Source organism: Crocodylus siamensis, chromosome 9 (assembly GCF_052110815.1).
Source record: "Crocodylus siamensis isolate JL-2025a chromosome 9, ASM5211081v1, whole genome shotgun sequence".
Taxonomy (NCBI): domain Eukaryota; kingdom Metazoa; phylum Chordata; order Crocodylia; family Crocodylidae; genus Crocodylus; species Crocodylus siamensis.
The window spans coordinates 57,868,833-57,894,151 of NC_143403.1; the positions used below are offsets into that span (position 1 = coordinate 57,868,833).

A 25,319-nucleotide genomic window follows, 5' to 3' on the forward strand; every position below is an offset into this window, starting at 1 on the left:
AACACTACTGCAATGATACATATTAGGTGAGGATAATTGGTAGCCACAACGCTGCATTTGATGAAACTGGGTCAGCGGAGCATGTTGAGACCTGGTTACAAAAATACCACTTGTGTTTCCAGCTCCGTCACTGCCTAAGACGAGGTCTCGAGTTGGGACCAGTTTTAAAGCTGTTGTTGATGTTGAGCAACTCAGACCAGGCAGAGCATAGAAAAGAGATCACATTCATTGATATAGAACAGCATATAAATATATACACAGTATATATAAAAAGGGTTTATACACATTTTACACATTTACATATAGAATAAGAACGGCTGTAGACATGGGTACTGAGAAGTCAAAAACCTTGACCTGAAAAATGAATGAGGTAAATTTGAAGTGCTTAGGCAGACCGTGCAGGCTAGGGGTGGTACAGGCCATGTAACCACATCCCTTATTTGCTGTGGATAGGTTTAAATCCTACTTGTCTCTGCTGACTAGCTCTGAAGGAAAGCTGATACATGGAAAGGATAACTGAGTAGGTCTTAACCCCCTCTGGACTACCCTTCCCAGGACGGTTGGGAAGAGCAGTAATGGGACGTCGTTGTGCTACCTGGGACTCTAACAACCGGGAAAAATTTGTTTTGTTGATTTCTTTTTTAGATCTGTACCAAGCATCAGAAACGATGAGATTGGGAAGCAGATGCAACGGGAATGAACTGGAGAGATGGGGGGAGGGCTAGGAATGGCATGGATGAGAGAGGTAGAAAGAGGGAGGAACAAAAAAGAACAAAACCGTCGTCGTTTGCACAGTGGTTTGCAGTGATAGGGAGAGAACAAAGAGCTGAACCAAGACCTGGACATTGGCTAAGTGCAGTTCTGAAACTGGTGATGAAGTTTCAGACCCTCTGCAGGTCGTGTGGTGATCTAGTGGCCTACTGAGACCCCAGAGTTAGTAACAATACATGGAGATACAAGGCAGCGTCCAGCACTGAAACCTAACATCTTTTTTTTTTTTCCTTAAAAAAGTACGTAGTATTTTCACAAATCCATATAAAATGAAAATACATACTTAAAACGCAATACAAAAACAGAAATATCATTAGACGTGGAACAAGATGCTGAAATTCAGGAGCCCAACTCCTCTTGTTGAAGTAACCCTGGCAACATGGGCACATATCTGAATTTCTCAACACATAGTCAACTGACTGTTAAAACTCCCAGTCAAGGCTAAGGAAAGGATTATCCATGGAATCTGTTCTCACCGACGCCAACATCAGTAAGTGAAGCCCCGCTGTACACACTGTAAACAAAAGAAATACCAGTGGAATCCCTTTTCTAAATGGATGGTGTCCAGATAATTATGGAAGCAGACCCCATTCCAAGTTGGCTTCTTGTCTTTAGGATGTCAGTGCCAAAAAAATATTAGAGCAGCCACTCAACCCTTAATGCAGGCAGCTGGTAGTCATCAAGGCTGCAGTCATCTTTAATGTCTATACTAAGCTGTGAGTACAAACTCCTGGAATCTAAGGTTTCCACCTTAGGCCAACAGCTGCCTCAAGCCACTTGTGCCACCTATGGTGTTAAGTGATGAGCATGACAGGAGTGGGGTTTCTTTGTCAGAGTGTGGGACATTTCTTGAGGTGACTGGTGGTGATATGTGAAGGCAGGAGAAGAATCTGGGGGCCATTAGCACCCCTTTCTTCATCGGAAGGAGTTGGAGGAAGGCGTACAGCTGAAGAAGTCCTGGCTGATCTGGCGTGGGTAACCCTCTAGCACTTTCACCTGAACTGGGTCGAACTTCCAGTAATGTCGGCCTCTCAGGAAATAAGCAAAACCTGTGGAGATAGAGTGGTGAAGTGTCAAAGGAGACAGAATATAGACTACTGACGAGACCTTTCATTTTTTTCAGAGGATGAAGAGCCACGCCAAAGGCCAGGAACTAAACAGCAAAGAAGGGTGAGCAGAAAGCTGTACGTGTCAGTTGTGTCACCCAGAAATGTTCTTCCCATTGGTTTGCTTCGCTAGGTTAGCAAATCAGGCTGCCTTTTTTAAGTGTGGTAACAATATAGGAGGGAGGTGAGGAGAGAAATACAGCCTGAATGGGAGATAAGGGCTCAGAATTAGACCTTTACTCGATATGCAAGTAGGGGTAGGATTCTGGTGATGGGAATCTATTACCACTGAGAGATGCCCTTCCCTTGAGATTCAAGTCACTACTGTGAGTTCAGGCATAATGCTGATTGTGAAGGACTCCCTTGGAAGGAAAAGATGTTAGGGTTAACGCATCTCTTGTCAAGTGCTCCCAAGGTATTTCTGGATAAAGAGGGTGTGGCATTGCTCTGCCATTTTTTAGCAAAGAACTCCAGTGTGGGGAACCAGCTGATAATGACAGTACTTCCCTGCTATTCTGACCATCCTCCAAAGCAAAGGGAAGTGCTGTTCATAATGCTGGTATGCATTTTTTCTTTGTGGAGTGTTTACAATGTGGAACTTTTCCTTGTGTTAGTCTGTAACCTTGTTAGAGTACTGATTAATACAAGCATTGATCAGCGCATATACAGCTTATATAAACTAAGTCATATAAACTCACGTGACTAAGAGAATGGAGGGCAGTACTGATGTAGAGTCTCTCTAACCAAAAAAAAGTGTCTACATGGTTCTCCTTGCATTTTCTCCCAAAGGATGCTAATATCCAGGAGGCCACAGATTACTTAATTACTTGGTCTTCTGCAAAGCTTATTACAAATGCATCAGTCACATACACATTGGACACTGATTGCATGTTCAGTATACACAGTGTTCATTCATGTTTCTTTTATGAATGCTAATTTACACATGATCCTTACACTCCAAATCCTGCTGATTCCCTTCCCACTGAAGAGACAGGACTAGGTGAGAACACACATGCAGGGATATGTGTTTCCTCTTTTCTGCACTCACCAGACTCATCCTGGAAAGCAGCATCAATCTCCTGAGGGATGCCACGCCAGTCAGCCACTGTGCGTGGGTAGACATTGTCCACCTGGCGGGCGCTAGGGTTGAAGCGCCAATAATTGCCTCCCTTGAAGAAGTAAATCTTGTTCTTTTCAGTTCCCCACATCAAGGCTGCCTGGACGGGAGAAGTAGAAAGGCCTAGCTCCATGATAGGTGCAGGGCCAGAGACACGTCTCTCACCATCATAAATCCAGTACTGAGGGCCTGACGAGGAGAAAAAGGAAGAACATGTCAGGGCAGGCGTGACTGAAAGGAATGTCCTGTCTAATGTCTGTGAGGTGGGATGTGCCAGCATGTCAGCCCAGTCGAGGGAAAGCTGTCCATGGCAGGGAAACCACTGCCACCACCACCACAGGCCCCTTTGCTGATAGTGATTGGGATGCTGGGCATCAAAGGGACAGGGATAAGAAACATTCATCTTACCCCTACAAAAGGCTGAGGTTGTGTCACGGGGTGATGTGGAGAGAACTCGTCTACCTGCTGCCTTTCCTTTGCCAGTTTTGAGAATTAAGGGAGGATTTCAGTCTCTAGTCCTTTCTGTTCACAGTCAAATGGTGCCCACCCCAATGGGGTCAGAGTCCCAAGTAATGAATATGTGTAACATGAAAATAAGCTTCTCTCTCCCTTTCCAGTTGGTGACGACTTGGCTGCTGGTTATTGTTCTGAAGTGGCTATTGTGGGTAGGCTGCTCAAAGGAGCATGGTTAGGATTTTGCTCTGTGCATGCTGAGAGGCATTTAGTACCCACTGCATTATCCCAGCTAGTCTGATGATATAGAGAAGTGGGGAATCAATGACGTATTGTTGCCAGGAATAAACCCCAACTCATCCACACCTTGGTATATTTTATTCTCCCTGCCTATGGACCTGAGGCTGCCAGGTGTGGTTAGAGAAGGAAAATGAACTAAGCTCTGACTGATGTGGAAGAGAGAATTCAGAGAGGAGGTGGGTTCCTCATGCCTTCAAGTCTGGCTCTGAAATCTAAGCCTCAAGCTTGAAGCAAAATGTACATGTACCTGCATGTGCAAAAAATGCGTAGTGAAGGAAAGAAGAACTACACTGTTGGGCATGTGGTTTCATTGACATTCTACGGGAGCTGACAAGCAATAGCCCAAATGAAATAGTGGGAGAATATTTTGAGTCTAGATTACATGTGTAATCTCCACAACGACTCATAGGCATGTAACACCTTCTCAAGTTCTCATTTTAGCAACACTCCACAGCACTGCTGTAGGTAAGAGTCGTCTGCCAGTTGTAGCATAAACCCTTGTCTGCAGGTCAGGTTACAAGTAATATCCACATAGAGAAAGGCTGGCTGCTGAGCCACTTGATGCACTGAGACTCTGTCTGATGAAGCAGAGACCAGGCACATAAAAATGTGCACTTATATAACAACTGTTTTCAGTCCTGTCTCTTAGAAAGGGCATTAAGGCCTGCTCTGCCCGATGAAACAGGAAATGATCATTCTTAGTTCCAGGATCATCATGAGCAAACAGTGCATACACCATTGTTTTTAAAAGTCATGGCACCCACTGCAGAATACAGTAGGTCTGGCTCTAGGCAGTGGTGGCAGGAATGACAGCATCTTGTTTGATCTTTGAGTTTTCTTCTTGCTGTTGAACTCCAAGCCCCACCTGGGGATAGGGAAGAAGGGTGCAGGCATGCCTCCACACTTTCAGTGTTGCCAGGGGTGTGAAGGCTATGACTCCCTTTGAGAGATCACCCACCATGAGCCCTCCTCTGATGGCTGGTGCAGAAGTGCGTAGGACCATGGCCTGACTATTGTTAGGAATTCTAGTAAATCAGGAGCAACTCCTGGAAGCCAGTGGAGTTACATCTGTTGAGACGCAGAGTCAGTGAGAATGCAGAAATGGATAAATAGCTACAAACACCAGGACATAAATGAGCTTGCTAGAACTCTTTTGGCTCAGTAGGGTCAATCAGTGAAACTCTTCTGATTTGGAGTAACTGAAACAAGAATGTTTGTCAGCTTGTCGGTGCCATTTTATAAAAAGCTGCCTGGCCCACTTCACCAATTTTCATCTAAAAGATGATAGAAAGGAAGTGCTGCCTTCACCCCTCACAGCTCTACTGTACATGGTTTCAGGCCTGTTAGGCAGAGCCTTTCACCCAATAACTGCTTGTGTTCTAGAGCAGTGGTCTTCAAACTTTTCTGATTGCACACCCCTATCAGTAAAAAATTTTTGAGCACGCACCCCCAATATATGTATATTTATATAAATATAAATAGAAGTTCTAATATTTTCTTCCCACACCCCAATGGATCGTCTTGCACACCCCACTTTGGAGACAACTGTTCTAGAGGAGGAAAATATGGTATCTTGGCGTTATCTAATGTAAAAGCACCCCTTCCCCACCGCTAAAGAGAGGGAGATAAAGGGACCATCCTATTAGGACCTTTCCTCAAAGCTGCCAAGAATGTCTGGATCCCCAGAAACCTGTTAAGTCTACATTTCCCCATTCTACAGACTCTCATCCTTTCTTCTGCTCCAAACTTGCTCTGCTCTCACTTACCTTGAAAGAACCAGATATTTCCTAGAGGATCCTCGAAGGCTGCGTCGACAGAGCTTGGGATCCCCTGCCAGTGGCGGGAAGCCAGGGCGGGGTAGCCGGCTTGCAGCTTTCCCCCCCGGAGCCGCCACACGTAGCGAGACTTGAAAAAGAACAGCTCCCCCCTGATGGTAGAAACGGCGTCGAAATCTGTGTCGCAGGCATCTGGCTGCACAGACTGAGAACACCGCAGGTCGATCAGGTGTTGGGCATAGTGGGTGCCCCACACCCTGCCTGGTGTCTCAGCAGGGGAAGCTTGGAGATATTCTATCATATGCTGTGACTTTCCCCAGCATTTTTTAAATCTATCCTGTTCTCCACTGATAAAGTGCTTGGATGAAGCATCTTGGGAGTGAGCAGGCAGGAGGAGCTCTTAACAGCAGGAGTTCTTCCTATTTGTGGTGTGACTTACTGCGTTGCCTGTTGAAGGACCTGGAAGCTAGTTTATTAAAGCAACCAGTCAATAGCCCTAGCTATAGCCAGGCACTGCCTGGCCAGGTGCTATGTAAGCCTACCCACACAGATCTGCCACTGTGCCCCAATTTGGATCACTGCTGCGCTCCTCAGCTCCCTACTCGGCTCTGTTAATACTTTCCTGCCCTGACCTCTATTGCTTCTGCAGGGAAGGTCTTTGAGCTCTCTCCATCAACTTGTTCCAAGCTTGGGTGGCGGCAGGGGACCAACTACAGCCCTCAGACATGCTTTACTTGTCATCTAACCTCAGGCTGCCTGTATAAGAGGAAGCCTTATATAACCAGGCCCCAATGAAGTGAGAATCCTTAATGGGTCCCCTGCTCCCCAGCTTCTCTACGATTGTTGTGGCTGCCCCAGTGCCTTACTATGGGAAGATTCAGCAGGATGCAGAGAAAGAAACTAATGCTGACTCTGTATTCTCTGGGGTTTTGGTACATGCATTGCTATTCACTCACCTCCTCATTGGTGATCTCATTTGTTTCAATGTCTGGCTGGGGTGGCTCTGCTGTTGGGGTTGGGGTTGGGGTTGGGGCTGGTTCTGGCTGAAGCTCTGGTTTCCCATAGAGGTACTGAATGCCTTGCTTGTCATCCTCACTCAGGCTTAGTGGGTAGCGGAAGATGTAGAAGGGGGACATCAGTGACTTGGAGACAGCTGTGTGCTGGAGGCCCAGGACATGGCCGAATTCATGAGCAGCCACTTGCAGAAGGTCAGTCCCTGCAAAGGGAGGAGGAGGAAGGTGTTCTTCAGTGTCCAGGAAGGGGGTGAGGAACCCAAGACGGGCAGAGGCCTCTCTGCTTATCTACTCTGGTGGGCCTGGGAACAGGCAGGCAGAGGGGGAACCCGCTTCTCAGGAGGGTTTCTGTTTCTTTCTTAGATTTCTCGATAGGGTAACAGTTGTCCGCAGGAGTCTACTGATGTGCTTCATGGCTTATAGATGGCAAGCATCTCCACAGAGGATTGAATTCAGTAGACCCTGAGACCGCTCTTTAAAAAGGCAGTTCTAGCAAGCCTACAAAGGCTGTTGGTGAAAGGGGTGGGCTGGGTTTTCCTTCCTGAATGTTGTAGCTGCATGAGGGAGTCAGTGCATGTGCAACTCATTTTCTTATACACGTGTGGGTTCACCCGAACATATCAGCTTTTTTCAGTTCTGCCTTCAGTGGGTTGCACATGACCAGCTACAGGGACGAATGGTCCCAGCTCCCAGGAGTATCTCACACCTGCCAGTGGATGGAGGGTTCTGCTTTTGACACACGTGGGAATTTGTCTGGTAGGAAGCAGGTAGAAGGATGCTAACATTGTCTCCAGGTAAACTGAACTTTGCAAGGGAGGCCTCTTTCCTTGATGGTTAAGTGCAACCTGACAGGTCACATTTAGATCACATCTGCTGTGACAGCTGCAGGGAAGCAGAACTGCAACCTCAGCTGCTATGAAGAAATAACTCTGAGAATAGCTTGTGCTCAGGATGGCTACTGCACAGACAGCAGGGGGAGCTTACACATTGCTTTGCAGTAGACTGTAACAAGAACATGACATTAAAGATAAATAAAGGCTCGTCTGCTTCTTCCTTGCTAGACTCAGAGAATTCAGGGAGTAACCTTCAAGTAGGCATAAGGGAATAACTTTCAAGTAAGCATAAACTACTTGAAAGCATCTTTAAAAAGGAGAATAAAGATGGGATCCAGGAGACCTCAGGTAGCTCCCAGCTGACCAGTTTCAGGTTCTAAATTCTAGGAGAGAAGCAAACTAAGTTACAAGGCTTATTTGTTTCTGACCACAGGCATGCACCTGGTTTCAGTCAGAAAGCCTCCATGTTGCAATCTGAGAGGAAAGAGGAGAGTCGGGGTCAGAGTCAACCACAAGAGCTGCTATATTTAGTTCATCCACTTCTGCCTATAGGGGAGAGGGTCAGCTCCCAAGGGGTATGGCCATGCGGTGGAATATTCCATGAAGTAGGAACACCTGCATAGGTCTGGTAGATGTGCAGCATTGGCTTTATCTTCCTATTAGCAGTACAAAGACATGAATAAATTTTGCTCAGCGGTAACACCATGAACCTAAACACATTGAGGTTAGCTGAGGCTGCGGGATTTCTACACCAGTGGCTTATTAAAAACTTCCAAACAATGCTTTTTAGTTTGGCAGACTCTTCGCACTCTGCTTTCCAGGACTGGCAGACCTCCTGTGCTGTGGTCAGATTTGGCACATCTGAAAAAATCTGTGCTAGAGAAGTGCCATCACATTCATCACAGAGGCAACAGGGAACCAGCAACTCCCAAGGTCAAATCCTGTTGTTGACCATGACTTGCTATGAGACACTTGGGCAAATCACTGAAACCTCTCTATGATTCTGTGTCCTTGTTTGCAAAAATGAAGGATGAGATTTCTCTACCTCCCAAAGGGTTTGCAAGGATTAATGAGGGCTTGGCAAGCAATTTAGGCTATTAAATGGTGAGGGGATACACAATGTTCCTGCTAATCATTTCTGAAGCCACATGAGAAAAGGTGGTAAGAACTGGGCTCTGTTACGAGGATGGATACTGGCATCGTCTGATTTAGCAAATTTCCAAGCTGTCCTCAAACATTGGCTTCAATGAGCCTGGCACACAAGGCAATTCTTCATATAGCACACTGAAACCTGGGAAGTGTGTTGAAAATTCTGGGTGTTTCCTAGACTGCCCCACTGCAGGTGGCAGAAAGTATCTTTGTAATGTTACAAAAGGTACTGGAGTGAGTCAGTTGGTACTTGGAGCTGCAGTGAAACTAGAGCTGTACACAACAAAAATAAGGACAGTCTCTGCTCCAGGGGGTGTACTGATGAAGGCCTAATGCTGCTTTCAGAGTCACTGGGGAAAATGCCCTGGAGTTCAGCGGGCACAGGACTGGATTTGTGAGTGCTAAAACCGTAACAGAGACGAGATGAGATGGATGCTGCGGCCCAGAAAGGGGTGTTAATTTAGTATTTTTAAAATCCTTTCTTCATTTCCTTCTCCCTGATGATCATGGATGGCTGGGGGAGGGGGACAGTGTCTGATGCAGGTTATTTTCTGTAGATCTTGCTGGAGAAGGCAGGCTTTAGGGAATAATCCTGCTGGATCCCAAGATCATGTAACCTATCTTGTGAGATAGGACATTGGCCTTGCTTTATTATTAGCCCCATGGTTTTTACTTGATCTGGAACTGAGGTCACCCCCTCCCCCATGCCAGCAGGAAGATGTTGTTTACGGCCAGACTATTCCCAGGCCAAATGGCAGATTTGCAGTTGTTCTGTATTGTTTCCCTTTATGGACTGTTTCAAGAAAAGAATTTTGGGAACGGACTGAGAGAAATGCTCAGGGGACCTGGGACTGATCCCAGCCCACTACGTGGGACTGTGACAAAGGAGCTCTTCACCTGGCATCTGTGCCTTAGTTTCCCTTCATTTCTCCTGTTTTATTTCTAGCGGTGGGTGTTCAGGTGACCTGGTGTTAGAACTGGACTTCACTGCAGCTCCAACGTGACAAGAGCCTGTAAGGTATGAGGTTGCGGGGGGCAGGGCATGATCCATGTGCTGTGCTGTGTGTGGGGAGCCTGCTGTCACTGCTCCTCTAGGCTCCTCATCAGGAGTCATTGCCCTTCACAACTCATCTGCATCAGCAACGTACCCAAGTTGTTCCCAATGGTCCAGGTCTCGTCATAGTCGAAATGGACATCTCCCTCACGATGGGTCTTGGGGAAGAACGCATGGGCCAGGATCCCTCCTGGCCCATCAAAAGGCAGGTTATCACCATGCCAGTACCTGGAAAGGATGCACGTATCCGGGTCAGTTAAGCAGCACTTAAATAAAGCTACAGACCTGAGAAAAGATGAGGTCTAACCACTGAGCCCTCAGAATTAAGGCGAAGACTCATCAAACCATGAGTTAAGGCAGCCTAGGTGAAATGAGGGTAAAAGGAGTGGCAGACCACTAAGTACCTGGGCCAAATCCTCAAGGCCTCACCCAGGCCCAGCTCCTGTCAACTGGGGAAGCCCAAGGGAGATGTGAACACTTCGGCAAAGCACAAACATACTGACTGCAACCCGCATCATCCCTTGAACAGTCTCCACAATCCCTTCTATTAGCTCTGTGCAAACATTCATTGGAGTGAAGATTTGCTCTCATAAATACGTTGTAGAAAGTGAATCTCAAGGCCTGGAGCCGAGATTAATTTAACCAAGAAACTATATTTGTTTTTGGGCAAAAGGTTAGGTAGTCTCTCAAAGGGCAGAGACTAAAGTAGCTGAAGACAGACAAGGCAAATGCTTTGTGGAAGACCCAACAGCTGAACAAGTACTGGCATAAATTCATGGGCAAGTGGTTTTCAAATGGCACATGAACTGATAAAATAAAACATTTGTGAGGCAGTGATGTAGAGAGCTCTCAGCCAGGAATCCAGGCCCCATTGTGTGAGGTGCTACACAAGCATGGGACAAAATAATGGCTTGTCCTTGAACAGCCAAGGCGAATGCTTGGGAAACAGAAAATGGGACTAAATTCAGTGAATAAGTAAATTGCTGCTGACAGTTTGTTCAGCTTTTGTGAACAGTTTGGGCTCTGGCCCTGTCCTGTTAGGCCCACTGGAAGAAGACGACCACCCCCTTCTGGACTAGAGCTTCCTCTCCTTCCATGCTCACCTTGTGAAATCAATGACTATGTCCGCTCGGCCTTCCTGCACTTCAGTGAAGGTCAGTGGTGTCACATCGCTCCATACTTTCAAGGCTTCTGCAACTGTGCGTCTCACTTTACTTTTCACCAGTTGCCAAGGGAATCTGATTATCCTAAAAAGCAGCAAGAGTCACCCAATGTCCTGCAGCCATCGCTGAGGTACCAGCACTTCAGGTAGGATCATTGCATTCGAGGCAGCAGCTGCAGCAGCTCAAGTGTCATTAGCATTGTGGAAAGAGCTGCTGCTCCTCTGTTAATGTCAAAACATTGTGGGATCAACATCTCATGGCAACCCCCATCCCAGTCAGGAAATGATACCAGATCTCCCCTGTAAATAACTTATCACCACTAGCATCCTTTTCACTGCATTAACTGTCAGTGTAGCCACCATTAATGCAAGTGCCACAGTATCATCACAGTCACCAGTACCCTCCACACTCACTTCATCTAGGAGTCTTTTCTGTATCAGTTTTCTGTCACTTTTCTACAGCCTATAAATCATATGTTCTCTAGGTCACATTGATCATTCCCCTCAGAAAAGTCACCATCCGCTTTCCATTATTATGAGTGATCTATCAAACAACATGGCTTGGCTTGCTGTTGTCCAACCCCAATAACATACCAGGAAAAGGACTTGAGTCTGGGTCCAGATTGAGTGCTTCGAGCATTGAGTACACTGGGTAGTCTGCATACTGTGTAGAGCACTTACTGACACCTAGCGCGCTAGGTGCAGTATAATTCTGAGGCGGCCCACAAAATCTCACGCAAGTCGTCTATGAAAGCCTTTGCAGAAGCTTGAGATCCTTTCAAGGGTGCCTTGTGTGTCACACAACCTTAGCACTACTAGGTGCAAACACGATTCACAGGATAAACCCGGAGATTTCAAATAGGAATCCACAGTATTAAAACCATTCTGACCTGTTTTGGTCTTGCTGAGTTCTTTGCTACAGAAGAATTGCTCTAGTATGTCTCTGTAGTCAAAATGAGTTGAAACTAAGAGTTGGCATTTTCCAAGAGGTGCCTTGAGGCTAAGAAGATTGAGAACTGGTATAGAGGGATAGACACATTGTGAGTGTGAGTGGGGAAATACACCCTGGTTAAACCAGTAAACTACAACTTTGTCTCTGGGAATAGTGCACCCTGCTTCTTGCATAAGCCCCCCAGCCTTTACAGGCCCATGCTGGTAGAGGCCCAGCCCAGCTCAGCCTCTGTTGCTCAGGAGAGCAGTGAATGGAGAGGTCCCGTTAGTGGGAAGAAGCCACTGAGAACTCTCGTCCTGCTCCAGACCCGTCTTACTTGTAGGTGAGGTCCGTCTTGTCCCAGCGCCCTCCCGACAAGACAAACCGCTTTTGTCGGTTCCGCCCGTTCTGGCCATCTGGCAGGATGGGCACATCGGGCACGCCGCAGCGGGGCGGGTTCCAGTGCGCCGCCTGTCCCTCGGTGCTCTGGGAGAAGCCCTTGGAGGGGACTCCTGACTCCAAGGTGTTAACTGAGGGGGAAACCCAGGGGTTCTGTTCCTTCCAGGTGTGGTGTTTTCGAGCCCCATCCTAGGCAAAAGAGGAGCAGGGCTGTTACGGCAGCACACAGCAGAAGAAATCAAGCCACATGGTGAGACAACCCTTCCTCTCACCTGCACCACAGCGGTCTCTCAGCTATGCCTCCCCACTAGGCCATGTGTCCTACCCCGAGCCAACACCACCTCCCCTGGGAAGCTTGTCCTCCATCCTGTCCAGCCAACACTCGTGTCTGTGGTATGATCCATCTGCTGGGCTCCACTGCTTTCCAGCACAGGAGGGCTGTGATGCCATGTGAACTACAGCAGTGTCTTGGCCCCGGGTTATTATGGTCTGCTTTTCCCAGGCAGCTGGTCGGCAGGAAATAATTTTGCAACTATGGGCAGGAGCCAGACCCTCAAAGCCAGACACAAAAATCTCTGGGCAGCGAATTGCCTCCCGTTTGCTGTTCTTTTTTTTTGTTCTTTTTTTTCCAGTTGGCTGCTTGTTGTCATTAACCCCTAGTGCACAGTGCTCGGGGCGTAGTTTAATCAGGCATTTCATTCTCCCTAATGCTGGACATAGACACATCTAGGTACTTGGTGTGACCCTCCCTGAAAGTTGTGCCCCCTAGGCTGAGAACCCAGAGCAAAGCTAGGAGCACTTCATTAAGATCACCAGGGCAGTGCACAACTCACACCAAGTACCTAGGGATATCAAGAACACCATCACAACTGATGTGGCTAAGCCCGAGAGGGTTCCCTCCCATGGTGCTATTATCACTACATAGGCCAAACCTCTCCCCCAAAACAGCTCAATCAGGATTATGATTTCCTACCTTACAGCTGCTACACAGAGAGCTAAAAAGGCAATGTTTCCAACCTGGGGGGAGGAGAGGAACACACTCAGATCCTCATAAGTTTGTGGGCACACTTCAAGGAACTGTTTCCCCGATGGGAGCTCTTCCTTACCAGCACATCCTCATAGTGGCAGAGCCTTTCCAACCCTCTGGTAACAAAGCAACACCCAACAGACTCCTTTGCAGGAAAGTACCTAAGCGCCTGTAAGAGTTAAGGGCCATGCTCGTGTGTGAGAGATGTCTAGCAGTGTCCCCTGGCCAGGAAGGACAAACAGGGCAAGATGTGGAGTCAGGGAAGCTGCCCATGTGCTGAATGAATCGGGGCCAGTTGAGTGCCCCCTCCCACCTGGGTTCCAGGTTTGGCCCCACATGCTCATTATGTCTTATTTTGTAGCTTGTGGTGACTTGGGGGTGAAAGGAGACTCCTATACCTCCCCTCACCCAAAGGCCAGCACATTCAAGTCTCTGAGGTGCACTCAGACAGACTGTCCTCCCACCATCATCCCACCAGGGGCCTTAAGGTCAATTTGGCACAGTGCCAGTTGGTTTCCTATGGGCAGAGCTGCTGTTTAATCCTGACTTGCCATGTCTCTGTTCCAGGACAATAGTTCCATTCATGTGGGCTGTAATGAAGTGTGAAGCCCTTGGCATTAATTCCGCTATCACGGCTAACATCTATGTATCGGTCCTGTGCCTTTGAGCGAGGCTGCAGGGACCAACCAGGGGTTGGGAGGTCATGCGAGGCACCAGGTAATCACCCACTCTTGCTGCTGTTATTACTCCACTCACCTGTCCTGCCCTTTCCCAGCTGGATAGTCCTCAGGCTCAACAGCCATCACCCACTGCCACCCATGCCTGAGAGTCATTGCAGTGAACTAACCCACCTGCATCCCAAGGCCCTCTGAAAGTTATAGGAACCTGTGGAGGACCTGGTACCTGCCAAGCACCGCACAGCAATGCTGGATGGATACAGCACCAGGTCCAGACCCTCGAGAGCCAGTGATGCTTCCATCTGGCTGGTAACATAGAGAAGGTGTAGAGCTGTGGGTCTTTCCTTTGTGAGAAAGGGCTGGTATTAAGCCATCTTTTGCTGCTGCTCTTGGGATTACAGGTCTGCAGTGAGAGGTACCCTGACTTCCATGGGACGGGTCTCCCGACTGTGGCTGTGCTGTTGCTTGGGCTGGGAGCTGTTGATGGCTGCAAGGCACTTGTGAAGAGAGCAGTAGATAAGCCTGGCATCCTGGCTGTCCCCCCCCCCCCCCATCCCCTCCCCCCCCCCCCCCCGTCTCAGCAAACAGGCTCTAGCATTCAATCAAACCCTTTGCTGAGCACAGAACCGCTGCTGTTTACCCACACTTGTCACCTGAGACAGTCCCAGACTGAAGGGGGCTCGTCTGCACAGGCTGAAAGGCGCTCACCTGTGACTCAGGGCAGGACCTGGTACTCCACTGAAACAGGCGGTGATAAATGTGTCTGCATTCCACCTGTGCAGGGACAGCCCCATGGCAACAGCTAGCATGGGTGAAAGGCCGGGGGGGGAAAAGGTGGATGGATCCTACATATGAGCCCTCCCATGGGCACAGGAACCCTCATTACTGCAGGGCAGTTGGCGGTGCAGTGTGCACCTTCCCAATTCAGGGGCTGGTCTGAGTCACTGGTGCTCCCCTTGCACTGGGTCACTGGAAGCACCCAGAGCCTGTGGCACTTCATGCTATGCTAGCTGTACCCTGCCCCTAATGTGTCCCTATACTGTCAGGGAGGCTCAGATCAAGAAGGCTCAGGACAAGCATAGTGGCTTCTTAACCTGGCAGGGGAAATACCATGTACCTGTGTCCATGAAGGCAATTTTCCTGAACTGCACCGCAGGAGAACTGCTCTTCTGGTGTGGTTCAGTACCTGCCGAGGTGTAGTGGCATTAAGCCCAGTTTATGCAAATGGGAGTCTCCTTCCTTGCTTGCTCTAAGGGCCTTATGGCTAAGGGCAAGTAAAACTCGGGGGCATCCAAACCAAGCCTCCAGGCTCGGGCCTGCAAGTAGGATGCCCGCCAAAGGATTTGGAAACACCTGAAGCCCCAGGTGTGGGTGGAGGATGTTTGCCGGTAGTAGGGCCACCTATGGTTCTGGACTTTTGGACTGGGAATTAGTTTTGGCTAATTTGGCCTTGGATACAAATTTATTAAAAACAAGCAAACAAAACAACAACTTCCAGGGAAGGGCATTGCACCTGTCTCTGGGTCACCTATGTGCAAGCTGGTGGAAAATACCTGTACTGCAATGAGCCTCCCATCCCATTGCTGCAGATGGGGCTACCTGGACACAACAGGAAACTCCCTGACAATTGCTGGTGTGGACACAGCCAGATGTGCAAAGCTGGAGGGAGAGAAAAATATCTGACAGACTGGTACCACTCACCAAGGAATTCTCTAGAGACTCTTCTGTCCCGAGACGTGTACCAATTGAACAGGCCTCTGAGTAACTGTACACTCAGCTCCCCCAGAGGCACTCCTGCCGTGGTGAGACAGGCAGCTCTAGTAACATGCCCTCCTTACCAGTGGCAGATCCCAACCCCAGCTGCAACGAGTGGTGGGCAATGTGGGGTAAGAAAAGGCTTGCTTTGCCCACCAGAGCTGAGACACAGTGGAAGCTTGAGCTGTTTGCAAGTCTCTTGCAAGCCATAAGGCCAGAAATCTACTGCTCAGGACCTTCCCCTAGCAGATTTGTTATGGCTAAGAAAAGCATTAAACCACTTAAGGCCAGGCTTCCCTGCCCATCCCCTCCGCCGATCTGGAGGAAGATAAAATTCCAGGGGGCCAAAAGCCTTGCAGCTGGGGAGCAAGAGTTCATTACTCTGAGAGGCTGGGAACAGAACTGAGCTAGTGATGAGGGAGAGCAGAGCTTCCCCACTCCACCTCCCTGGCCCCCGGTGCCAAGGGGATATGGGAAATCGACACAGTCTTGGGAAAAGAATGCTTTACATCACTCTCAAGCAATCCTCTCCAGCCAACAGAGCAGGGAGATGAGAACAGACCAGTGCAGCATCGGCTTTTCATAGGAGGAAAAAGAAGCAGGGTTCCAGAGGACACCCCTTCGTCCGGCAAACACAGGAGCTGAGGGGCGAGCTTCTGCCAACCTCACTCACCCCAGGCATCACCTTACTCCCCGGACACTGCTCAAAGAGGCAGGGACTGTGAGACCCCAACTCACGCCTGCAGGAACATCTTCCTTTGCAAAAAACCCCAGTGACCTTGCATGAGAAGGCTGCTACTAGCTGGGAGGAAGGGCAACTCAAAGTCTATCCCACTCAGGATGGGGAGGATGGAGCGGCTTTTGAAGGACTCCCACACTAGTGAATGGAGATGAGCAATGAAGGTGAGAGGAACAGTCACCATTTGGGGGTTGATGTCTCTTGACTAAAGAAAGAAGCAAATAATTTCTAGTGTGGCGACTTGGAGACTCAAAGGTACATGAGCAAAAGCCCCCAGGGAGAGCTCTGGTGACAGTTTTGGGGGTAGGCTGTGATAGTCTGCAAGCAGGATTAGGCAGCACATTTGGCAGGGTGTCCTGTGAGGAAGAGTGGCTTCCCAGCAGATGGCTGTGAAAGTCCAGGCAGGAATGAAAGGAGGAAAAGGCCAGGTCTCAGGGGAGAGAAAAACCATAGCAGACACGCAGAGACTGCCTGCTATCTTCTTCCAGGCGCTGCAGGGCTTCGTCATCACTCATGCTTTGGTATATCTCAGAGCAGAACAGACTCCACTTTCCAGCCTGCAGAGGCCACCTGAGAAGCAGCCAAGCTCCTCAAGACCTGCCCCAGGCAGTGGCAGGAGGTTGGGGCACTTCTAGCCTCACAGATTAGAGGCCTGGGGAACTGGTCTTTGGGTGGGTCCCTGTCAGGCAGGGCTCTTCTCTGAAGACCTGCCTGCGCGCTGGAGGCAGAGCCCAAACAGAGATGGGGTAGGAGGTGGCAGGCAGAGCAGAAGAGCCACAGGCAGAAAGAAGCATCAACCAACCAAGACACTTTTTGGGTACAAAGAACATGACAAGAGCTGGGCATAGTCTCTTGGTCCTCCCCCCTTTGTCCATTGCCACTTTTCTCACACTTAAAGGATACTCTTTGGGCCAGGTACCATAATCTTTATGTTCTGTGTTTCTACCCACCTGAGGCATGGTTTGTGACTGGGGCTCCCAGGAGCTGCCACCATGCAATAAATAAATAATGCCCATGACACAACACAGATACCTGTTCCCAGTCAGCCAGAGTGGCCAGCTACTTGCCTCAGCTCAGGCTAAGGATGGAGGTCTCCCATACTGGTGAGGTTTCGTCCTGCCCTGGAGGGCAGGGCCTCAGCAGTGTTGTCCCCAGCACCCTGCTACCTATGCTTGTGACTGTATTCAAGGTGCAACTCCATGATCCAGCCTCCCACAAGGGACTCAAGAGCTCTCCTGCAGCCTGACTTCCTTGACAGCCCTAGATCCCCTTCCAGACATGGTCAGCACACAGAGGATGCCTAGCCCCTTGGCTCTAGCTTTACTCCTCTGTGCAGAGCTGTCCTTACAGAACTGTGAGGAAGCAACACCTGAGCATGCCCTTAGGTTTATCCAGCCCTTCTGTCATTTCACTCCTCCTAAGCTGGGCTTTGAGGAATAAAGGTTGCTCACTGTCATGGTTACAAGATCTTTGCAGGTCCTTGATCCACTTCCACAAGTCCAGATTGCCTGCTCTCCCGAAGCAGAGTCAGTTGGGGATGTGGGAGGTGGAACTATAGCTGCCCTTGGACAGGACAAGAGAAAGCAGAGTGTCCCCGGTGCCAGGGTGAGAAGGAAAATCAACAGGGAAAGGGAGAGTCTTGCACTGGTCTCAGGCCAGCCCCCCGGGTAACCTAAACAGGGAGGCTATAGAAAAAAAGGGCTGCTTCAGCACAGATACATATAGAGGGAAACAGGTTCTCAGAGAACATCACCTCTGACAGGTCTTCATCAGAGGAAGCCACATCCTCACTGATGCAGTGAGACAGTTGAGGCACCAGGCCATGTGGAAGAGATGTGGTCCCAGACAGCATTCAAAGGGGATAATAATACCAACGCTTCTCAGCTGGAAGGACTCATGGGTCTGCAAACCAGTCTGACCCCTGCTTGTGTGAACTCTCTCACTCTGTCCAGTGGGACCTGTCAACAGCTAATGAAAAACGCAGTGTAAAGGAAGCCACATGAGCCTCTGAAACCCCAGAGCCATTCTTGAGCACCACCTACTGTCTCTCTATCTATGGGCACTTTACACACACTGAGCTTTCTTGTAACAGGACTGGCCCATGTCCTCCCGTGTGCTGGGCTCAAGTGGGAGCTATGAAAAGTGTGATGTCAGGAGGGTTGAGGTAGGGGAAGATGAGGGAGGCGGGGTTGGCTTCTTGTAGGCATTGGCCTGGGTCCCTTTTCTGCTATTTCACATTCTCCCTCACAATCCTCCAGTGCAAGCTCCCTGTGACCAGACTTTGTTTCCGGATTATTTGGTGCTGGTTGTTGCTGGCAACAGAGAAAGAAAATGTTTATTTTTCCTAAGCAATGTGGAACATGAAACACTGAGAAAGGCATATGTTTATGCGCAGGGATGGAGCAAGAAGACACAGGCTGCTGAAAGAGGGAAGGCAAAGGAATAAACACCACTGGGTTATTTTCCTTCAAAGACATTTTAATTATGTGACAGTTCAAGGCTTCACACCATCAGTGGCACCACCGCAGAGCTGTCAGTGCAGGGGAAGCGGCAGCTGACCAGAGGCCAGCGGACTTGCAAGGCGCAAGGCAAATAAACCCTGGGAGGCCTGGGAGCGTGAGGTCTCAAGAGCCCCATGCCTGATGACTTTGGAGTCCCCTTGAGACCAAGGGACCCTCTCTGGGATTCAGCATGTTCCAGCCATAGAAGGGATTTCATATTCCCTTGTGTATTCAAAATGAGTCGGCTATCAGCAAACACCCACTTGGCCAAGGATCATCATCCCTATGCTGTAGGAGGCCCATCTCCCTCAGGTTGTAGACTGGGACCTCAAAAGATACATGCCTAGGTGCACTGGGATGGGGATAGCCCAAATGTACAAAGACATATGCCTGCTATAGCCTGGGACTGGGGAACCCAACCTAGGGGAGTATGATCCTACTTGGGGAAGGGACCAAGATTCCCCGACACTCCCTTCCCAACCCTTTGGTAGGCACCCAAATCTCGAGATCCTCACACAATGATTTTAAGAGGTTCTTCTGGAAAGACTCAGGTCTCCGTGTCCCTTTTGTTATGGAAACTCCATGGAGTGCAGCAAGTGTCATACAACCAAGTGGATTAACACTACGGTATCTGGTCACATGCAGACGTACAAACATGGAGAGTGGGAGTGTAGGCTGACATGCAGAGGCATAAAAGCCCAGCAGCCTTCACATGCAGTGACAGACTGTCAACCCCGTGGGCTCCACACAAGCCTGATCATTCCCTCATTTAGTTTGGACAGAGCAAAGCCCTTTGATGGGTTCTCCAGGGAATCCACCATTTGCCATCCCACGACACCACCTGTCCCATCTGCTCTTCAGTAACCAAAGCAGCGAGGCATGAGAATGCGATTGGAATGCTTTGGCTTCGCATCTTCCCTCTAAACTTGAACTGAACCCAAACCAAAGCCTGCAAATGCTCAGCTGATTTTCGTGCACTCTTTCATTTCCATGTACTCCTGCTTCCTTGTTTCAGCCAGGCTTGCAGCACAGACAGGCAGGTATCGCAAGAACACAACCCATGCCAACTGCTTTGGCCAGAACCACATTGAGCAGAATCTGCAGAGAGAGCTTGTTCTTGTGAAATTTCCAGTCCCATCTCTAGAACAATGGGGTATTGCTAAGCCCATAAGATTCAGATACAATTCTTTGTTGTTCACCATCCTCCCAGGCACATTCCTTAGGCCTATACTGCAGACAGGGGATGATGAGGCATTTATTTGGACACTGGCCAATAAAACCTCCATGGCCAGAAACATGAGGCTGGATGGCCTTATTATTTTTAACCTTCTTAGTACCTATTCCTATTCCTTATCCACATAAGAATATAACTGTTAAACCTGTACCTGATTTCCTATGTGGCCTTTGATGCCCTGCAGCAGTGAGTTTCACAAATTAAACTACACATTGGTTAAAGACAGCACCACCCTGTATTTTTTTAATTGTGTATTGCCATTTCATGCATTACAGTTCTTCCCTCATGGGACAAGGCAACTAAGAACACTTTATTTCCCTATCCATGTCTGCCCTGGCCAGGTGGCAGATGTGGGCAGCTAAGGGTCAGCCTTTTACTTTCTTGCATAGGGCTATAAAGGAAGAAAAAAAAAATCAAGGGAAAAACCCTCTCATTTCACATGTGGAGACACACACAGTCTGAGTGCCCCTTGTTAAATATAACTAGACTAGTGATTCTCAGCTTGTTGGACTCCAGGCACCCCTCAGAAAATGCAAGCTCTTGGCTTTCACTTGTTTTTTTGACTACGGGAGAATATTAGAGCAATTCTGTTGCAAAAGAACTCCGAAAGCCCACAAAAGGTCAGAATGGTTTTGACACTATGGATTCCTGTTTGCAGTCTCTGGGTTTATCTTGTGAATTACATGGAGGTGTTTGCCCAGCTGTGCTAATTTTGAGCAGGAGCCAAACCAGAGTGCCTTGTAACAGGCACCGTGGCACTTCGGTTGAGAATCACTGTGTCCTTGGAAAGCCGAGTATAATGGCTGGAGGCAGGGCATTGGGGCCCAGGCGTGAGTGACCTAGAGTGTGGGACACAGCCCTGAATACACCAGCTTGCTCTCTGATCCCTGCTCTCTCTCTAGCCCCCACCCTATCCACTTTGCCAGAGGCCAGGTGCTAACATTAAGCCTTCAGTAACAGCAGCTTGTGGCTAGTGCGTGTGTATGAAAAGGAAGGATGGACAACGAGAGTAAATGTTTACGCGGGCTCTTGATCTGCTGCTGAAGCTGAAGATAAACATTCTGAAATTACCCCGGACACCCAATTCAATATTTAAAGAATGAAAACAAACAGCATAGATCAAATCCTCCATGTACACGTCAGAGGAGCCCGACTACTCCCTCTGCTCCTCTCCCCGAGAGCAGTTCATTCCAGGTAGGACCTGCTGGCTTTGGAGAGGAGCAGAGTTTTAGGCAAGGACCTATACCAGCCAGCTGAGCATGAGGCCACCCATCCCCCTATGGTAAGTGTCTCAGTAAGGTACATTGACTTCCATTTCCCATAGAAGCCTAAGCCAGGCCATCTCCAGGAACCACATTTGTGCGTGCAAGGCCCAGAGGATTAAAGAGCTTTGTTCAGGGTGTTTGTGGGAGACACTGGAGACAGCAAAAGCCAAACCTGACTTTTTGTTTTCTGCAGCTGTTAACAGCAGAGATGAAGCCTCCATCAACCACAGCTCTGAGAACTCCACGGTAACAAACTTCAGCCTCAGAGCTAATAAACTAATGCTGCTTCTATTATCATTATCATTACGTGCTTCACCAAAGTCATGAGCCAAGGCCTGATTGTGCTAGGCGCTGTACAAACACAAAACGAAATAACAAGCCCTGCCCAACATCTGGTATTGGTGCAGAGCTCTAGGTGATCAAGGGTTATCAGTCCTCAAGCTTCTGATCACCAGCTGGGGTCAGGAGGAAATCCGTCAGCCCTCCCTTGCCCCATCATGGTATGGTACTGTATGCAAGCAAAGAACATTTAGGTCACTGCTACCTGCAGATTCCTTGCGTCCTAGATCCGAGTGCTCACAGGCAGCACCCAACAGTTGATGGCTCGGGTGGTGGCTTTTACCACAGAACTGGGAACTCCAGCTATGGGGCTCTTCCCTGACCCCTCAGCACCTTTCTCACCCATCCACAGTGAGCAAGAGGTCCAGAGAAAGGACAATGACAACTATTAACAAGCATGGGGAGAGGCTCCAAACATTCAGATGAATTCGTTTCCAGAGGAGAGGAACATGAGGGAGAAGTATACAGTTGGCTGCAACTGTTTTCTCCCCCCAGACCTGAAGAATGGCACTCTGCCTCCAGACCAACTATACAGTTGGTCCAATAAAGCTGTTATCTTAGACCCTTGCCTGCCAAATGGTGTAGAGACACTCAATCCCTAAAGTCTGCGCAGCCTGATCTTAACGCAGGAAAAAGCACTCGCACACATTTCAGTTAAAACGGCAATGGAAGTAGAGGAGGGATGTCATCAACCTGCAAATCATATTTCTCTGAAGGACTAACTCCATTTACAAGCCTACAATGACAGAAGTGTGGCCAGTGGGGAAAAGCAGCATCTGTCATTTCAGTTTGTTTATTCGAGGCATTTGAGAACAACTTCTGCACGGTCCATTTCATTACTTGTACTGAACAGATATTTTCTCTGTTATAGAGAAGATCCTTGTAAACAGTGACAGATCAGGAAAACTCATGACAGGAAGGGCACACTATTAGTTACCGAGAGTCAAGAGAAAAGGATTTTGATCAAATGAACTAACCTAAAGAAAAAAAAAAATGAAGCTGATGATGTCCCTGTAGAAACTGACTGCTCCCCCCCACAATTACCATGACTAGCAGAGCTCCCCACCTCAAGGAACTCATGAATAAAATGCTCATTAGGATGTAGAAAAAGGATTAGACATTTGTTAGGAATAATACTGACATAATCCAGAGGTATTCTAGCAAGGATAAAAACATATCAGGCATGTTAGCACTCATGATTCAGAACGCAAGCCAAAAGCTAACTGCTTGGTGTTAAAGAGGAATTTTCCTCTTGGGCGGGTGGCTGTACAGATAACACCAGTGGTAGTGGGGTGCCTTCCTCTGATCTGGGCCAGTGGCAGAGATAGGCGTCTGGACTGGAGAGTCTGAGTGGTACGGCAATCCCTGTGTCCCACAAAACCTTTTTTAAAAAACTCTTCCTATTCTGCTCCAAGGGTGCTGGCCAGCTTGTATAATCCTCAGTAACCTTTTTTCACTTGGCATCTGTGAGGTGGGGATCATGGGCAGCAGGGGTGCAGGGGGGGTCCTAGTCTCAGCCGGGCACGGAGCTGCAAAGGGATCTTACTTTACAAATCCAGGGCTGGCACAATCTTCCAACCTAGGGTCCAGCACAGGCTGCCATGGATGACTAAATGCACTGCTGGGCCGTTCAAAAACGGCAACCGTTGCGTTCCCGGAGGTAGCGAGGTTTGGGGTGACTGGGAACCTCTCTCCCCTCACCCCCACTTGAGTGCATGTCTCCTCAGGAATGCGCCATGCTCCATGTTTATAAATTGCTAATTCTGGCTGGGCGGAATAGGGATCAGCCAGGCGCTAAATTTAGCTGCGAGTGAAAAGCTGAGGCTGTGCCATGGGGGGGGGAGTGAAGAAACGCATCCCCATTCAGCAGGAGCGCTGGGCCTGCCCCACGGCGGGGGCACAGCTGTGCTGGGGTCAATGACATCTTGCTTGGAATAATGAAAGCACTTTGGAGGCCAAGAGCATTTTCGCCAAGTTCCAGCCCACGGCAGATTTAACAGCCGAGTTATAAACTTCTCAGATGACAGCATGATGATAAAAACATCGGCAGAACCCAGCTAATCCCCGCCAGCGCTACCGGGCACAGTTGTGTCGCTATGGTGTGGCGTGCCAGAGAAGCACATGTATATAATAACCCAATTACACACAGGCGCATCCACCGCACAGAGACCTCTCTGTCCTCTCCAATCCCCCGACTTCTCACAGGCCACTGATCCTCTCCGGCATCAGCACCTCCTGCTGCTCCCAGCCCCATCCCAGGTGCAAGGATTTGGCAGGCATGTCTGCAGAGAAAGCCCTGCTGCTTCCCTCCTGCCTGCATGTTTTATTCATCTATTTACTTTTGTATCCCCTTAACGCTTGCTTTCATCTGGGAAGTGCCAGCTCAGCATGAGGGTTGCATTACCTTTAAGGGGGGGGCCTCCCTTGTCATCTTGGAAACAGTAATTACAGTCATCTCTGCCCCCTTTCCTTTTCACCAGCGCTGTTGCTGTTTCACTCTCCACAGAGGAGCATGGTTTTTAAGTGTATCCCCGCATGCAAAAAGCCAGCGTGCAGAGTCCCCCGCTCAACAAACCAGGGGGCAGCTGACACCGCCGAAAACACCAGCCCCAAAGCAAACGGGTCTGCTGGGGGGCTGAGACCGGAGGGGTCTGGAGTCCCCCTGCAGGAGGAACAGAGTCTCCGGAGCTCATGTCTGGACCAGGGAGGGGTTTTGCTCTAAGGGAATGGGAAGTAAGCGCGCAAAAGGCGAGTCCCGCGGGGACGACAGGGGCAAAGCGCCGGGGGACGGGACACGGGCCCGGGGGGGACAGCATCCCTCCGGGGGTGTCCGGGAGGGGAAGGCGGGAGAGAGCAGGGCCCCCAGCCCTCGTACTCACCAGCGCCTTGTGGCGGCGGGGGCCCGGGGGCGCGGGGGCGCCGAGCAGGCAGGGCAGGAGCAGGGCGGCGAGCAGCGGCGCCGCAGCCATGGTCCCGCCGGGCTCGGGCATGGGCCGGGGCGTCCCGCGGCCCCTTTTATACTCTCGCTCCTGCCTTTTGTTCTCCCTCCTCGGGCTCCGGTTTATGGGCTGCGGTGACAGCTCCGGCAGCATCACGTGCGGCGCGGCGGGGCGGGGCGGGGGCAGCTCGTGCAGCCGCGGCCGCCCGGCCCGGCCCGGCCCGGACACGGCGGCGTTAACCGTTTCGGAGCAGGTGCGGCCGGGCCGGGCCGGGCGGCGCGGGGCGGCGCGGGGCGGGGCGGGCGCCCACGTGGCCGGCAGCCGCGCTGCTGGTGCCGTCGGTGGGGCGCGAGCTGCCCTCAGCCCTTCGCCCGCGGCGGGCCAGACGCCTGAAGGCAGGATCTGGGCCGCGGCGGCGCCCGTTTGAGCGCTTTCCTCAAGCCCTTGCCACGCTGGCCGGCCGCCTGCAAGCCGCCCCGTCGGCTTCACGGCCCCCCAGGGAAGGAGGCTTCCGGCACGGCCCCTGGGGCGCCCGAGGAGCCGATCCCTCGTTGCCGTGGTCCTGCTGGGCGAGCCGGGCTCATCCAGCCTGCGCGTACCTTCCTGGAGGCCACCCCTTGCTCCTGCCCGCATCCCCCTTTGTGCCACCCGTAGTCACCCCCTCCCCTCTTCGCTTAGGTGTAAGCTGCGGGGTCTCGCGTCCGGGCAGAGGGGCAGCGCGGGTGAAGGCCTGTGGGATCGGGGCCTGGGTCACTGCTGAGCCAGGCTGTGCCCGTTTCG

General features: G+C 50.0%; 1 protein-coding gene across 1 annotated transcript; it reads right to left on the reverse strand.

The window, feature by feature from the left end:
* Nucleotides 1-208: 208 nt before the first annotated feature.
* Nucleotides 209-25,187, reverse strand: MMP11 (matrix metallopeptidase 11). The gene is made up of 8 exons (XM_090062718.1): nt 24,480-25,187; nt 12,002-12,252; nt 10,675-10,818; nt 9,666-9,799; nt 6,479-6,738; nt 5,514-5,727; nt 2,926-3,183; nt 209-1,820 (listed from the first exon to the last, which is right to left on the reverse strand). Exons 1-8 carry the CDS (start codon nt 25,170-25,172, stop codon nt 1,687-1,689), a joined length of 2,088 nt encoding a protein of 695 aa, XP_089918844.1. The 5' UTR covers nt 25,173-25,187; the 3' UTR covers nt 209-1,686.
* Between the last annotated feature and the right edge of the window lie 132 nt (nt 25,188-25,319).